General features: G+C 44.2%; 1 protein-coding gene across 2 annotated transcripts in view; it reads right to left on the bottom strand.

The window, feature by feature from the left end:
• Nucleotides 1-236: 236 nt before the first annotated feature.
• Nucleotides 237-16,635, bottom strand: part of USP24 (ubiquitin specific peptidase 24) — a 129,079-nt gene continuing 112,680 nt past the window's right edge. For both annotated transcript variants that reach the window (XM_080654491.1, XM_080654490.1), the window contains exons 60-68: nt 15,119-15,240; nt 14,116-14,229; nt 11,988-12,053; nt 9,890-9,956; nt 8,609-8,687; nt 6,616-6,691; nt 6,125-6,211; nt 5,650-5,760; nt 237-2,894 (exon numbers count right to left, since the gene is read on the bottom strand). In XM_080654491.1, the coding sequence (XP_080510617.1) occupies nt 2,832-2,894; nt 5,650-5,760; nt 6,125-6,211; nt 6,616-6,691; nt 8,609-8,687; nt 9,890-9,956; nt 11,988-12,053; nt 14,116-14,229; nt 15,119-15,240 (785 nt within the window). In that variant the 3' untranslated portion in view covers nt 237-2,831. The remainder of the gene's footprint in view (nt 2,895-5,649; nt 5,761-6,124; nt 6,212-6,615; nt 6,692-8,608; nt 8,688-9,889; nt 9,957-11,987; nt 12,054-14,115; nt 14,230-15,118; nt 15,241-16,635) is intronic.

The following is a 16,635-nucleotide window of genomic DNA, read 5'->3' as shown; positions in this document are numbered from 1 at the left end:
TGCTTCACCAAGCTTTGCAGAACCCTAAAGTGGCCAGGCTGGCCAGAGGAGAGAGGCAAAGGCTTAGAAAAGCTTGGGCTCCCCCAGGATTCCTTCTCTCCCTCATGATTCAAGAGTGGACCTACTCACACCACCAGTAGGAAGTACGGAAGGAATCACAGCAGTTTCACACCAGGCCCCTACCCTCCCCGTGTTGTTCTCTGACATGCACAGAAAGAGGCCAGTGAGACTCCAGCTCTGTTTTTGAAAAATTTATTTTATACCCTTAGAAGCTAAGAACTCTGCCACTCATGAACCACACTTACAAGTAAGATTCTTCCCTGTTCATCTACTTCCTTTTGAAATGTATAAACAAGATCCTGTACACAAGAGGTAGCAGAGGACAATTCCAGTCTGCTGGTTCCAAGCTCAGAAGGTAACTGCACACACCTCAATGTTAGTGGGGGCAGGGGGGGGGGTGTGACGGGGGCAAGACAGGGCAATTGCCAGAACATGGCCTCCAGGTCCTACCACTGTCCTTGCTGCCAGGGACCTTGAGGAAAGCCACGGGCATCCCGCTGGGATGCTCATCTGTTTTCCTCCCAGAATGCCTCTGGTGCGCAGACGCGGCATCGACAGTGGGCCTCGCCAGGGGAGCTTCTTGAGGACACACAGCATTGAGTTAGTTGTGCAATTCCTACTTTTTGAAAGATTTATAAAAACGTCTTCATCCAGAAAAGTTGGCAATAAAAACGACAACTCTTCCCAGGTAGCCGGTCACAATCGTCGCTTTGTGGTATATTAAAAAAGTCATCAGCAGGTTTGCAGGCTGCAGCTGTTGGCAATCAGTGGTTGCTGGCTACGTGGAGGGGCAGTCACTGCAGCAACAACAAGAGCAAAATTAACAGAGTGCGTGACATGATCTTGATGCGGTCCTGACGAAGCTTTACAGCAAGGACAGCGGGTGCTGGGGTGCGGAAGGCGTTGTTTCCATAGGAAATAAGGGACTAGAAGTGGCGATTTCACTCCTGAATTTGGGCTCCTGAGTGCAGCTGCCGGCGATGATGTCCCCACACATCTCACCACCGGCATTTCAATGTCATGTCCCACAGTCTTTCTGTGAGGATGGCGGTGGAGAAGCAGGAGGGCAGGGTAAGGAAGACAGTAGGTATGGAATAGTCATGTACTCAAAATCAGTTTTAAAACACCACATTCAAAATTGCAAGAACATCAGAACCATATAAAACTACCTCTGACCATTTTTCTGAGGGCACAGTTCTGCTCTTAGAAGCCGGCTCCTCCCTCTACCGGGTGTCTGACAAAAGCCGCCAGCAGCCTTAGGCAGGTACAGGGTCACACACTGGCCTGGCTGCACAGTACCTCCCCCGGCCGTAGTGCTGTGACTGGGGCTGACAGTGCACAGAGTGAAGAGCTGACTGTCCTGCCACGTGTCATATGATGCAGAAGCCACCAAAAGGCACTTGGGGCTGGACACACCTCTTGAACTTGGCAAATCTAACAGAGGCAACCTGGCACTTCCTAAGGCTCCCCTAGTTCTGCGCATGATGAGTTGAAAACAAGGTAGAACATGTAACTAAAGGCAAAACAGGGTTGGAAAATCTGTGTAGCAACTCAAAAATACAAAATGTACAAAATACACAGAATGTTAAATATGCAACCCCACCCTGGGACAAAGGGGAGCTGGCACCTGACCTGAAACGAGCGAATGGTGTTACACTTGGTAATTCCAACTAAATGATGCTTGTTCAATTGCTTCCTAATTATTTCTGGGAAAATAAAACCTGCTCCTATCTTTTCAGTGTTAATCACTCAAGTTGAAGAGAAACAAAGTCTCAAATTCCTTGTCTGCATTAAAATGATTAGAAACTCACAATGATTCCTCAATTCAAATATTTAACTTCATATACAACCAGTACCAAGGGTTTCAGCAACTGTTTTAATCAAAAGGAAATAAATGATTGCAGATCACATGATTTAAGACTAGTTTATTCAATATGTCTCCAAGCATTAAAAAGATGATTTCATGAAGTTAAACTCAATAAAATTATACCTTAAAGTGCTTCTTATTTTGCTGTTTTTAAATTTTATTTTGGGAATAACTTACGATTTCTTTAGTGACTGATGTCAAGAATGCGCCCTGGGGAACATCACTTCAATTATATCAGGAAAAAGACCTTGAATAGCTTAATAACCCCCCAATTTTCAATTCTGGTAACATTTCATCAAGATCCAAGTTTATGCCCCGGGCTCTCATCCAAACCCATCTGCAATTCTGTACAAATAGGGAGACATATTAAATACAAAGGTCTGTGTAAACTGAACTCTTTACTATTTTACAATGCAAGGAATTTTATCACATATCTTTACATAACCTTAAATTTGATATCCCTAATCAATGTTACTACAAGATTAAAAATTTGCCTCCACATATCTAAAGGCAGATTGCTTAAAAAAAAAAATAAAAATAAAAGCCAAAAAAATTTCTTCTATAGCATCGTAGAGAAAGCCGCAGCTTTACCCTCACTCACTGTTGTATGTTCATGTAACAAAAGTCTGCCACTGGGTTTATTTTGTAAAATCACCACAGAAATGTTAACCCAATGTGGATCTGCCTCGGGGCAGCTGATCCACAGGCCGGCGCTCTCCCACTGCAAAAGAGCCCCACTCCTGGCCACAGTGCTTCCTTACACAAGCTCCTCAGGCCGTGGCAGGCTCTCCCCGCCCATCTCCAGGTTCTTCTAAAGGGTTCCAGGTGACATTCTGGTTTCAAACAGGTGCTGAGCATCCAGGAACTGCGATGTGACTCCCCATCGTGTGCTGGACACGTTCCTCTAGGGATCCACGTCGTCAAGGTCACTTCTTAACTCACCAATCATCATAGGCGATTCTGAACCCTTTGAGAAAGAACAGGAAATTCACACATAGAGAAGTTAGAGAAAAAGGTTATTTTATGCCAACTGTGTTCTGTAGTTTAAACACATCCTCATTTAACACCATAATGTTTACCAAAGGGTAATAAAACTGTAACACCTCATATTTGACAGGTTATGCAAAGCTTTAATCTCTGTGTTCTCATGTGGTCACTGAGACAAGCCAGTGCCTGGCCCAGGCACAATGCTGCCGCAACAGCGCAGGCAGCTCCCGTCAGACTCTGCGGAGCCGTGGGCTGAACCAGGGAGAGGCACTAGAGCCCAACATCCATGTGCCAGAAACTGTGCCTAACGGCCAAAGATGGCTCTCGGTCACGCCCAGGCCTGAATTCTGCCCCTCACCGACCCTGGGCCTTTGGTTTATAAAGGGTGGGGCAAAAGCAGGTTTACAGTTGTGAATATGCAACAGTTTACTCTTGTGTTATTTACTAGAGGCCTGGTGCACGAAATTCGTGCACTGGGGGTGGGGGGAAGGGGCCCTCAGCCCGGCCTGTGCCCTCTGGCAGTCCAGGACCCCTTGCTCCTTACCACCCGCCTGCTTGCTGCTCGCTACCACTCAGCTCGCTGCTCCTTAGTGCTGCCGCGAATGCTCCCACCACCGCCGCTGCACTTGCCAGCCGTGAGCCCGGCTTCTGGCTGAGCTGCGCTCCCCCTGTGGGAGCGCACTGACCACCAGGGTGCAGCTCGTATGTTGAGTGTCTGCCCCTGGTGGTCAGTTCATAGTGACCAGTCATTCCACCGTTCAGTCAATTTGCATATTAGGGTTTTATTATATAGGATAGGATTATTATATTCCATAGGAACTGTAAACCTACTGTTGCCCACCCTGTACACTAAGGGTTCTGAATGGTAACCATGTATGCGTCTTGAGACTGATCTAGCTGGGGCGGGGTGGGGGTGAGAAAAGCAGGGAGTCTCCCTGCAAAGGGGAGTGTAAGCTGAGGGGGAGTCAGAAAGGGATGAGCAGGGGTGGAAGGAAGAAGTACATTTGATGAATAGAAAGGCCACTGTATTTTAGAACTCAGAAATTGAGAGGGAGAGGAAAGCAGGGGCCAAATCAAGGAGGACTGTTGAGGATCCGGCCTCCACCACAGTAGCAGTGGAAGGCTACTGAAAGGTTTCATGAAGGAAGGAGAGAATCAAGAGTGGCGGCAGGCAGATTTTTACAGAGACCCAGGAGTCTAAGGTGCTTACACGACAGAACAGATGGATGAGAGGTCTTTCAAAGGTCACTGACAGGGTGGTGACAATGCCTGCAGCATGAACGACACCCGGTACGCAGGGGCTATCTGTGAGTAAGGAGGCTGAGAAGGACCGGCTGTGGTGCAGGGTGGGCGGGGGTGGATGTTTGTACTTGGCACTCAGAAGAACCAAGGCCAGGGCTGTGGGCAGGGGCAAAAGGACAGAACTGAGGGATATTTCCTGGTGGCCCAGAAGAGGCTGACATGGAGGAGGCTGAGAAAGAAACACCCAAAAAGTTGGCGGAGAACTCAGATCGCGGTGCCATGGAAGCCCAGGAGAGTGGTTTAAAAAGGAAGACCTGGTCAGTGGCATCAGGTACTGTGAGTGGTCAGCTCAGATGGGGACTGGAAATGGGGCTACTTGTCATCCCAGCTCCTGAGCTGGAGGGGAGGCAGGGAGGGAGTCAACCAGGAAGGGGCTGAAGAATGAGTGAGAGATTAGAAATTAAAGGTAGTTAAATTTTGACAATTTTTTGAAAAGTGAGGCTACAGAGAAGAGGAAAAAGGCAGGGATAAAAGGGAAGGAGAGAATTTTTTAAAAAGGATGGGAGACAAGTGTATCGAAACACCACTGGGAGGGATCTGTAGAAAGGAAGAAGTTTAAGATACCAAAGACAGAGAAAAAAAGACAGAATATAGGGTTTCTGGCAAAACGGCAGGGTGAGGAGCCCTCCCTGTGACAGATGAGGACAGGGGCTCGCAGGGGCTGTGAGTCTAGGAGCGGCAGCTGCAGGAGCTCCTGTCTGATAGCTTTTCTTTTCTCTGCAAATAAAGCAGGCGAGCCTCAGTTTCCCTTCTGTAAAATCAGGTTAATAGTGACCTCACAAGGTTGTCACTGAGGATCCAAAAGCTTAAAAAGAAAAAAGACACTACAACATGCACAGGATTCATTTAGTGAGGCCTCTGCCAAGCCCTGATATGGAGCTACAAGGGGACTGCCCTTCTGGAAGGTCAGAGTGGAGGGCAGACACAGACATGGCATCACATTCACACCTGCTTCATTATTCTGCACACAGATGTTCAATAAACATTTCATTCCTTTTTTACTACAGTAATTAGTGCTAGGAATATTGTTGGTTTTTCAAGTAAGCTTAAAATTGTTCTTTGACTCCCCAATAAGTAGGTAGATTTCAATGGCATGAGTCCCCTCCTCTCAAGGGTCCATGCTTCCTGGAGGCTGGTGAAAGCAAAAGCTGGAGGGGATCGTCACAGCCCCGCAGTGAGGCTGACAGGCTGGAACGAATCCGCTGTGGCCTGGCTCTGTCTTGGCCTCGTTAGAACGGCCAGCCACACACTGAGGTCAAAGCCTGGCGTGCCTTCCACATGGTAGCACTGTTCCTCCCTGTGGGCACTGGGAGTGGGTCCTGTGCAGAGAGCACTGAGGATGGAGCTGGGTCTCCTTTTCTCCTGATTATGAAATTGGCTTTGGAAACTCCAGAGCAGGCGCTGCCCTTCCACACGGGGACGCCCAGTTATACCTGCTGCAGGTGCCTGTCTCCGTTCTCGTTCGCGGGGCTGCTCTCCGACCCGTTGCTGCTCCCTGACTGTTCTTTCTCATTCAGCAAAGCGGTGGCATATGCTAGTGTGTCCTTCAGGGAATCAAACAGAAGGAAAAGTCAGGGAGTGGGTAGTGGCAGCGACATCGCCAAGGAAGACTACCCTTCATTTGACCTTTGGAGGCACCAGGAGCCTCGAGGGTGGTGCCTTCATGGCAGCCCCCAGAGCTCCCCTCAACTTCTGGGCCATGTGGGGGCTGGACTGACCCACCCATATGGCTTTTCTTCTATAATTTGTGTACTGTACATCAATGTGCTGTCTTTTCATAAAAATTCAATCATTTCTTTTGCCCCTTCTCATTTTCAACCTATTGACCTCTATTCTCTGAGGCTGCCGTTTCTGAGAAACATACTAAAAATCCTACCTAAGGGATTTCAAGCCACACAAAACCCTCACCTGAGCTGAAATCGTCCGCTGAAAAGTCTTTCCAGTTGACGTTTCATTAGAGACATTGCTTTGCGGTGTCCAATAATGTTCTGACATCTGAGACAGAAGGTCAGAAATGCCATCAGAGGTAACAAGCCCACATGAGTCCATGATTTCTACCCTTAGATAGCAGAATATAAAAGCATCTAAAGTAGTATATATGTCTACCCAGCCCTTTTATCACATCAGCAGAGGCTTTCCTGGAAAATTTCACTTCCACTCTCAAGAGCTCATAAAATTCCACTTCTTACACAATCTTCCCCACTTTCTCACCTATAAAGTTAAGATGCATGTATTAAGATGCAAATTTAATGCATAAAAATAGGTATCAACTGTACTAAAAATGTTTGAAGACTGAAAATACTTTGAGGCCTGTTTCAAATTACGTTTGAGAGGTCTTCCCTGACAAGACGTGCTCCTACTATTCCTACGTCATAACCAGAATGTTCACCATGCATTACCTTCTTCTGCAGCCACTGCACAGCCCAGCTCCAGTGGTGCGAGTTCTCCTTGAAGTACTCTTTAGCAGCGGGACACCTGGCCATCGGAGATTTCTATTAGCCAAATGCTTTCTTTGCCAAGGTACTTATTTACTCTACAGCACCCTTTTTATTTTGAAACACAAATGCTACTTTCACTAAAGTTCAGTTGTCTTTATACAAAAGGCAATGAAAGGTAAACACGCAGTGAAAAGTCTCATCTATCTTTAACTCATCTACTCAGTTCTATTAAAATTCAAAATTGAAGAATGAAAAATAAAACCCCCACAGCAAATAGTACATTTAATAAATGACCTCTTGCTAGAATCAAACTAATATTAAATATTTGTGACCTGAATAAGGAAGCATATTATATTTAAACATGATCTTATAGCTACCCTCTATTTTTCTATCTTTATTTGACTTTCTGGAAAGCTGTCCTTCATATTTGAAGGTAGTGCTGATGGTGATGTTGCCACTAGTGAGTGTATATAAAACAGATGTGTGAAGGATATGAAAGTATACATAAAGACATTGGAATCTGGATTATGTGTCTGTTGGCAGCAGATATACTATGTGGCCCCAACACTATTTGGAAATGCCATTCCTAGGCAAGTACTTAACGAAAACATGCTGCCAATATCAAGCCTAATTAATGAATGCACAATTGTGGCAGGATGATCTCTATCTGTGTCCACAATGTTATGTCATATGGAAACGTATGTTCATGCATTATTTCAGTGAGGTTCTCATTAATATCTGTTTAGGATGCTCAAACGGCAAGATTAAGCCAAACAGATTTCTCATTCTTATTTTGGTACAAGTTCAGGGATAGCAATACACATGCCTAAGAATCAGCAAAAATCTGGAGCAAAATAAAGTAAGCTACAAAGAAGGCTCCGTCAGGTAATACTCAGATGGCAGTGTAGTCTGCTCAATAACCCTGGGTCATCTTGCAGTTACTCTGATCTTTTGTTTGCTCTTGTACTAAGTAGGGGAACTAACGTAGCAAGCCACTAAGGTCGCTTGTAACATAGAGAACCTTTGCATTTCAAGTGTGTACTGACAGATGAATAGATAAGCAAAATGTGGTATATCCACACAATAAAATATTATTTAGCCCTAAAAAGGAGAAAAATTGACATGCTACTACACGGGTAAACCTTGAGGACATCATGCTAAGTGACAAAAGGACCAATACTGGATGATTCCACTTATATGAGGTACCCAGAGTAGTCAAATTCATAGAGAGAGAACATAGAATGATGTTTTTCAGGGGCTAGAGGGTGGAAGAATGGGGAGTTACTGTTTAATGTTTAATGGGTATTGAGTTTCCATTTGGGAACGAAGATTAAAAAGTTCTGAAGATGGGATAGTGGTATTTGTTGCACAACAATGTGAATATACTTAATGCCACTGAACTTACACCTAAAAATGGTAACTTTTATGTTATGTACATTTTACCACAACTAAAGCAAAAAGAAACAAGAACCTTTGCTTGAAGCCAGACAGCCTAGCTCTGATTGCACCTGTGATGTGGGACATATAACAGTCCGTAACCACACAGCTATTGCGAAGACTAAATGAGAATACAGGCAAAGTATTTAGCACGGGTCTGCATTAAGTTTAAGCAACTCTAATAGGATTCTGTCTCGAGAGACTGTTATGAAAGTGGGAACCTAGAGCTGAAAGAGCTGTAGCTACACTATGAAAGCTTCTCGAGTGGAGGCTCGATCCCCACCCTTCCTGCACCAAGCCTGGTGGGTCAGCTTGTTTCTTGGGTTCTGTAAGGTCTGTTACTCTTTTAACACTTCCCTTCACATCTCTCTGAGATCACCTGCATAGACTTCTGTGCCATCCAAGCAATCACGCCCTGACTGAGGCACACTCTCCAGGTACTAACACAAGGCAGGTTTTTTCTGGTCATATTTGACTTGTAACCATTTCCTCCCTTCATTTTTGAATCAATACTTACTTTTGAGCAAGAGTTACCAGAAATTTGACACATTGGTAGCAGCGACTGCTGTCCACATGATTACTGTGGTGCATCAGAGCTGAAGGGAGAGAAGAGAAAATTTGAATAAAGCATTAAAATGAAAATGGGTCTCCTGTTCTGAAAACTTACAATAAACTACTCTGACAAACAGATAAAGAACTAAATTAAAAGCATGGTGCTGACTCAAGAGGATCCCGTAAATTCTAAAGGGTAGAAATACTAAGTAGTATTCAAGAAACATATGTGGTGGTGCGAGTTTGACTTTTAGGAGAAACAGAAGGAGCTAACGTTTATATTGGCTGATTATTCACCTAGAGACCTCCAAGCTTTTCCGCCCACCACACTGCTGACAGAGAGAAGTTAGAACACTGTTAGGGTGACAAATGGAAACTTACGGTCTTAGTTCAGTTCACCACAGATTTCCCTGCTCTGGGCTTTGGGGGTTGAAAGATGAATAATACGTGGTCCCACTCCTGGGGAGTGTACCCCTGGTCTGCGAGTTCCAGAGCTTGGGTGGGAGCTCTGAGTAGAGTCCACCATCCAAGGGGTGGTCTAGAGCGTTGCAACTACATAACTTTTTAAACTTAAGTTTCTGTTCTGAAATAAAGGAGGTCCTAAATCTTTTTTTAATACATAACCAGAATGTGAAATGACTCCGATTAACTGGAAATACAGGTGGATGGTGGGAGTTGGAGAAGACTATTTTGAACCAAACTTCTCTAAGAAATTGCTCACCAAAGCCACTTCAGCCTTCTAAAAAGAAAAACTCTGACAAAAACCTTTTATGAACAGACAACAGAAATTTGGGTGCATTTATACCACAGGCAAAAAACAACCACATTTCCTGAGTTTGACAACATCCTGAGCCTGGTTTTAGTTTTCCTCCCCAATGGCTACAGAGTGGAAGGAAAGTTTCTTGTCCTGGAAAGTGCCTTTAGCTTGTTGAAAAGTCACAGCACCCCTGACTCTCTCCTAACCCTGTCAGGACCCCAAGTTGCACTTTACCGACTAAAAGTAGGATAGTGTCCAGGACGATCAGGTCGTTGGTTTTAATTCTCATGAACAAAATGAGGGAACCCAATGCCTTAATCAGACTTCTGTTGGATTCCTCACTGATGTTTGCCAGGGATGCGGGGGGGCGGGGGGGGGCGGGGAGGGGCGGTGTGGGAGATGGACTGGGGAGGCGGGAGGCAGACCCATTAGGGAGGAGACTGGCTACCTGCACATTCACTGCTGACACTTCCCATTAAGCATACTTGCCTAGTAGTCCATTTTCTGTCTCAAACACAAATTTGACTCGCTCTACTTGTATGGGATCTTCAATGACCTGTGAGAGGAAGGAAACAGGTTGGTAAATGAAAGAAGAACTTAGGTTATAGCCACTGGTGCCTCTTTTTAAAAAACAAAATTCCATAGATTCTAACTTAACAAAACCCAGTACAAATATCATGTCACTGCCATATATCTCAACACCTTACATTTTAAACTACAGATGAAAAACTACTGAGTAGTATCTGAAGATCCATTTATTTCCTACCATTGTGCTCTGACCGACACCTACAGTTCTCTGTGGGTTGTAAGGACGGATATTTCATGATCCTGAGGATGAGAGGTTTACAGTTTAACCTGTGTACCAAACCAGGTCAGTTTTGCTACAACACAGGCTCCACAAGACCACAGGGCGGGCGGGAACTGTCTTACTCTCCCTGTGTGTTTAGTGCCTCACACCCGACTGTGCACAGTGAGCCGACTGGACACGTTTGTTGCTGAGCAACAATATGCAGCCCTGCTTCTGAGGAGCATACCTTCCAAAGTTTGTAAAAGCACCAGGACTGAAAGGAGGCAAAGGACCAGAAAGATAGGCTTTCTATAAATGGCATCCATGGTGTAATTCCTTATTTGGAAGCACTGATGAAATGCCTACCCTGTGCCAAGGCCTATAGGCCTACACCAAGTCTTAGGGACCTAAAGGGAACTCAGTCCCTGCTCCTTCTCTTTCAGGAGCTCTGGGCTAGTCTTTCTCACTAGCTCACAACCAGTCACCAAATTCTATTGATTTTCTTTTAAAAACATCTTTTGACATGTCCTTTGTCCTCTTCGACATTGGTCTTGCCTCAGCACAGGCCTTGTTATTTCACACTCAGATTACTGTCACACACTTCTGTATAAGTCTTCCAACACTGACCCTGCTTCCTCCTTTAGTCCATCCTTCAAAGCAACCACCAGGGGCATCTTTCTAAAACATAAATAAGGCCACAGAACTTTCCTGCTTAAAACCTTTCCACGGCGCCCGTCACTGACAGTAGAGGTTGCAAATTTAAATCTAGAGGCTAGGATGACAAGAAATGAGCAAAATGGGCAAAGTAAGAGACAATAAGGAGCAGTGAGGGCAGCAGGGACCTGGAGGTCATGTGCCCCAGCAAAGGGGACAGGCTTGCTGCTGCTCTAGGTGACTGTGGCCTGTAGGACATGGGACCAATGTGGCCAGGTTAGCTGCTTTCTCCAGATAGGCTAGATCTAGAAATCAGAAAAAACCACGTGGGCCAAATAAAACAGGCACATGGGCAGGACGTGCTCCCAGGCTGCAGTGTGCAGCCACTGTCCTACAGGAAGAGGTCCCCTCACTGGTCTCTGAGCCTGGCATGCTCTGGTTTGGGCTTCTTTCCCATGCCCCACTCAGCTCCACTCCTTCTAGTCATACATCTCTTTCCAGCTCACTGAGCAATCAACCCAGGGGCCTGGTGGGGGGCATGGGCTATGGGGCAAACTGCATGGCTCAGATCCTGGCTTTGTGATTTATTAGAGGTTGGTCTTAGGCAAATCACTCCACTTCTCTAAGTTCTAATTTCTAAGTGATACTGTACTTTGCTGATTATAACTGAATTTCCCCCATTTTTTATATTTCCAAAATTGAGATGCATCCTATAGTCAATTACATTTCCGTTTCATGCTTATAAAAATATTTCTAGTAGTATACAGACAATCAAGGGTATATCAGAGTGAACTTTAGAGCCAGCAATTTACCTGAGGTTACCATGAGGTTTAAACAAGATAATACTTGTGCTTAGCACAGCCCCCTAGCCACAGCAGAGCCATCCACTGCTCCTTTGCTCTCTGTACGACAACTGCTTGTGTACTTTTCTAGCTCCCTCACTAAACCACAAGCCCCTACAAGGTAAGGTTTTATTATTGCTCACTTTTATGTCAGTATTGCACAAAAAAGGACTGATATAGGAGGATTTAGTAAGTGGAGGATAATGAATGGAAAAACAATATAAGGACAGGCAACTTTTAATTTATAAACTATGCTGGCTAACACATGCCTAAATACAAATGAATCAGAACATGTATGACTTACCAATATCTCATGAAGTAGTTGGAAGGTATTCTTTAACTCGTGGGGTGGAGCTGTTTCTAGTTGGTTCTGAAATGGTTTTAAAAAGAAAATTCCAGTAAGTCTTCAGTGGAAAGCACATTGGCGTATCAGTCAACAATGTCAGATTCAAGCCCTAGTTCCACCACTATCTGGCTAACCTTGGCCAAGTCAATTCTTCTCTTTGGAGGCCTCAGTTTCCCCAAGTGCTAAATCTGGGGACTGAAACAAACCACCTCCGGGGTCCTCCCAGCTGCAACGCTCCGTGGTTAGGAAGGAGAGAGGAGGAAGGGCAGAAAGAAGAGAATGTGAAGTCACTAAAAAGGTACACATTTTAATTTCATTTGTACATATTCTATTGTGTTTTCCAGAATATGCTGCTGTTGCTATGAGAATGCAAATGAATGCTGAGATAAGTATGCTGAGTGGAGTATGGAAGAAAACGTGGTTTATGAAACAGAAAAACCTGCCAAGACACACTGTGAAGAAAGCAAGGTTCAGAAGACTCATTCCTGTGTGCATTTTAACAGCCTCACACAGATACATGGATGGGCCTAGGACACTTCCCGGTGTCAGGGCTGGCACCAAGCGAGCGTTTCTCTCTCCACGCCTCACGGACTCCCCACCACCTGTGAGGTCAAGTCACACTCCCTCCCACTGTGAGAGAAGGAAAACTGCCTGAAGTCACATAGTGAGTAAACAGTAAAGGGAGGAACTCAGTCACCTCTGACATAGGTCTGCACAGAATAGGCTGAGGGCAAAACATTTTAATAAGAGTCTGAAGACATAACCCACTAATCACCTGCTACTTGTCAGCACCACCTGTATCACTATTATAAATCCAGGTAAGAGAGTGTTGCAGAAATTTTGTGGGCAGAAACGAATACACATGGTGTGTATTTACAGAAAGAAGCCTGGAAGGACCCACACCAATGTGGCAATATTGGCCCCTGGGGTGGGGAGGGGTGGGGGCAAGATTGGTTGGTATTGTCAGAGAATGCAGCCATGTATTATCCATGTTATTAAAGATTAAAAACTAATGAAAATGATCTGTGTAGGCTTAAAGGTTTTTCTAGTAATCCCTAGAAAGGCAGTAAACAACATGGTTAAGAGCACAGCCCTGGAGCCAGACTGCCCACTTTCAAATTCCCACTCTGCCACTTACTAGCTGAGACCCTGGGCAAGTTATTTACTCTGTGCCTCAGTTTCTGGAACTATAAAATGCTGACAATAGGATCTGCCTGACAGCACTACTTGAGAATTAAGTGAGCTAAATATGTACTCTGCTTGGAACATGCTTTGGCATCCAGTAAGTGCCACAGAAGTAGCAGTAATCAGCATACTGACCAGAGTTTCATAAGGAACTGTATCACCTTTTTAGGTGAGAAAACCCTACTTTTGATTTTTAAAATGTTGCCAGAGGGAAATAATATGAAATTGGAAAACATTTTACAAAGTAATGGTCACACAGCATTATTAACTATAAAGTATTATTCTTAACAGTTAAAAACTGAACCGAAAGCAAACGTGTTGCTGGTAAGAGAATGGTCAGGTAAATCATGGTAATGAGAGGATGAAATATTATACCCACAGATACATTTTAATAATATGGAAAATATTTATGTTAAGCGAAAAAAAAACACAAAATCATAAAGACAATAAAATCCCATTTATGTTAAAATACATGTGTAGAAAATAAAAGGGAAATATAAGAGAATGTTCATGGTGATTGTCAGTGAATGATGGGATATTGAGTTCTTTTCTTTTTTTTAAGTCCTCACGGGAGGAATTTTTTCCCATTGATTTTTAGAGAACGTAGAAGGGAGGAGGAGAGACAGAGAGAAACATTGATGTGAGAGACAGACTGACTGGCTGCCTCCCTCCCTCACCCCGACTGGGGCCGGGGATCGAGCCTGCAACGGAGGTACAAACCTGTGACCCTGAAGGTCTGAGGGCCGATGCTCTAACCACTGAACAACTGGCCAGGGCTGAGTTGTTTTCGTAAATGAACCTACATTATTTTTATGATTAGGAAAACCAACGAAGGTATTAGAAGCAGCATGCTAACTGGGAGCAAAGGCCACCAGCCGTGAGCAGGCCAGCGGAGCCCTACCTTAATGAAGTGCAGCATAGTGAAGGAGAAGTGCTCATTGCAGAAGCAGCAGTACACCACCATCTCCATGAGCGCCAGGAGCGAACCCGTCAGCTCGCGCAGAGCAAACATCACCTGGTGAGAGGGGTGAAAGGAGAAGCACTCCTGTCAGCTGTCGACAGGCTGTTTCTGGCTCTGACTGACACAGACTCAGATTTAACATCAACAACACTGCCTCAAAATAGGGCTGCTTTCACTGCTAGAGCTCCATGCATAGATTTCAGGTGTTTAGAGCTGCCTGACATTTAACACAATTTTGTGCAAATGTGCACCTTTTCCTGAATCACTTTCATCAGATTTTCAAAGGTAAATGCCCTCCCCAAATTAAAATAATTACTGATAGATCCCCACAATACACATGTTCAGCTTAAAAAAGATATGTAGCATAGCACTGTTAATGTAGTTACAAAACCAGTATGACACATGGATTCATATCTATGTAAATCAATTTATGGAAGGACTGGAAGATTCAATTCTCAAGAAGGGGCAGCTCTGGGTGGAAGGGGAGGTGATGAGACTGCAGGCAAGCCACACAGAGTGCTGTGAGCACCCCACTTCCGTACTCCTGAGGTTTAAAAAACGTGTGTGCCTAGAGTTATATTATTTCGGGATTGGGAACACATAAAAAAGACTGGGAACAAAACCTCTGATAATAAACTGAGTAATTGTGATTGGTGAGGTGCCATTTACCTACTGGGACCTAGAAAGGTAGTTAGCTTGGCCGAACCTGGAGGTCCAAGTCCATTTGTTGGTTGAAGAGAAGATTAATAACATTCTTTTCAACTGATTATTTCCTTCTGATGTATACATAGGAAGAAAAATGTGAAAGAATAATTTCTTCTCCTAACAATACCCTTCTTTATCAGAATAACATGCAAAATATAACTAATAACAAATAACAAAAGGTGTTTTTCCTCAATAGGAGAAATAAAGAGAAAATGGCTTTAGAAGAACAAGGACATACCTCTAACAGGTAAGGTTTCCCTTCAGACAAGAATAACAAGGCTTCTACTTCCTCATGGAGGGGCAGCAGAGGGCTTGAAGGAGCAATGCTGATAGGTGGCCGTTGTTTAAATACACCAGGAGCTTCAGGAGACCAGAGAAACAAAGCCTGTCTCACTTGATGCTATTTCATGAAATAGACATCTACAACGCAAAGCCATTCATTCTCTCAAGCTTCACACACACAACTGCTGAGTACTCACAACATGCTCTCTCACAGTCCAGGGAGGAAGCCAGACTTAGAGACAGGAGAAAATGTTTACCTACTTATTTCAATGTATGCCTAAGTTGTAGGTGTGACTATTAAGATCTCTAGACAATCTTTCAAAGAAGTAAAAATATAAATTGTATGTGGAAAAAATGCCCATTGTGACTCTAAATAGACACTGGACGAGACCACTGTGTTCCTCAAACACCACCTATGCTAAGCAGAATTAACCCACATGGAAGGGGATACTCCATTTGCTAGAAAAACAAGAACTCACACTATCCTCTTCTACAAACCTATCTCAAGTTTAGGCAGCTTTGTCTTTTTAGATGAATGAGTCAGATTTAGGAAGCAAACTCTACCTCAAACCACCCAAGTGCTCCCCAAGTCCCTTTAGACTGCAGTGGTTCTCAACCTTTCTAATGCCGCGACGCTTTAATACAGTTCCTCATGTTGTGGTGACCCCAACCATAAAATTATTTTTGTTGCTACTTCATAACTGTAATTTTGCTACTGTTATGAATCGTAATGTAAATATCTGTTTTCCGATGGTCGCGACCCACAGGTTGAGAACCGCTGCTGTAGAGCCTAAGACCATAGGAAAACACAGATATTTACATTACGATTCATAACAGTAGCAAAATTACAGTTATGAAGTAGCAACGAAAATAATTTTATGGTTGGGGGTCACCACAACATGAGGAACTGTATTAAAGGGTCGCGGCATTAGAAAGGTTGATAACCACTGCTTTAGAGGATCAATAAGCATTGCTGGATCAGAGTGATGCGCTGTGATTTTTATCTCGTTTCCGGTGTTCAGATCTTACTGGTCATACAACAATGAAACCCAATAATGGCCTCTGGGTCAGAGGCTTGCATTCACACACTGGCTGCTATGCCACTTACTAGCTGTGGACTTGTGTAGTTACTACACCTCTCTGTATCTTAGTTTCCTCATTTACAGAAGGGGATAATATCCCTTTCACAGTTTTGCTGAGGGGATCACAAACACAATAGATAAACTAAAAGGACTATGGACAGGCACAGCACACAGAAAACACTGAATATTTTCCAGTGGCTTTGGATAACTATATAGGACAATTTGTGTCTCTGCTCTATTAAATGAGGACTGAACTATTGGTTATGTTTTTAGTATTTCCATTTTGTACTGAGAATCAGAGGGCCAGGTGGCCTGGGCAAGTTCACACAGCTAGGAAACTAACCCACACAAAGGCAATTTTACCACTATATCATACAACCACTACATTGTG

Source organism: Plecotus auritus, assembly GCF_963455305.1.
Source record: "Plecotus auritus genome assembly, chromosome: 2".
Classification (NCBI taxonomy): domain Eukaryota; kingdom Metazoa; phylum Chordata; class Mammalia; order Chiroptera; family Vespertilionidae; genus Plecotus; species Plecotus auritus.
This window is presented reverse-complemented; position numbering and strand designations above follow the sequence as displayed.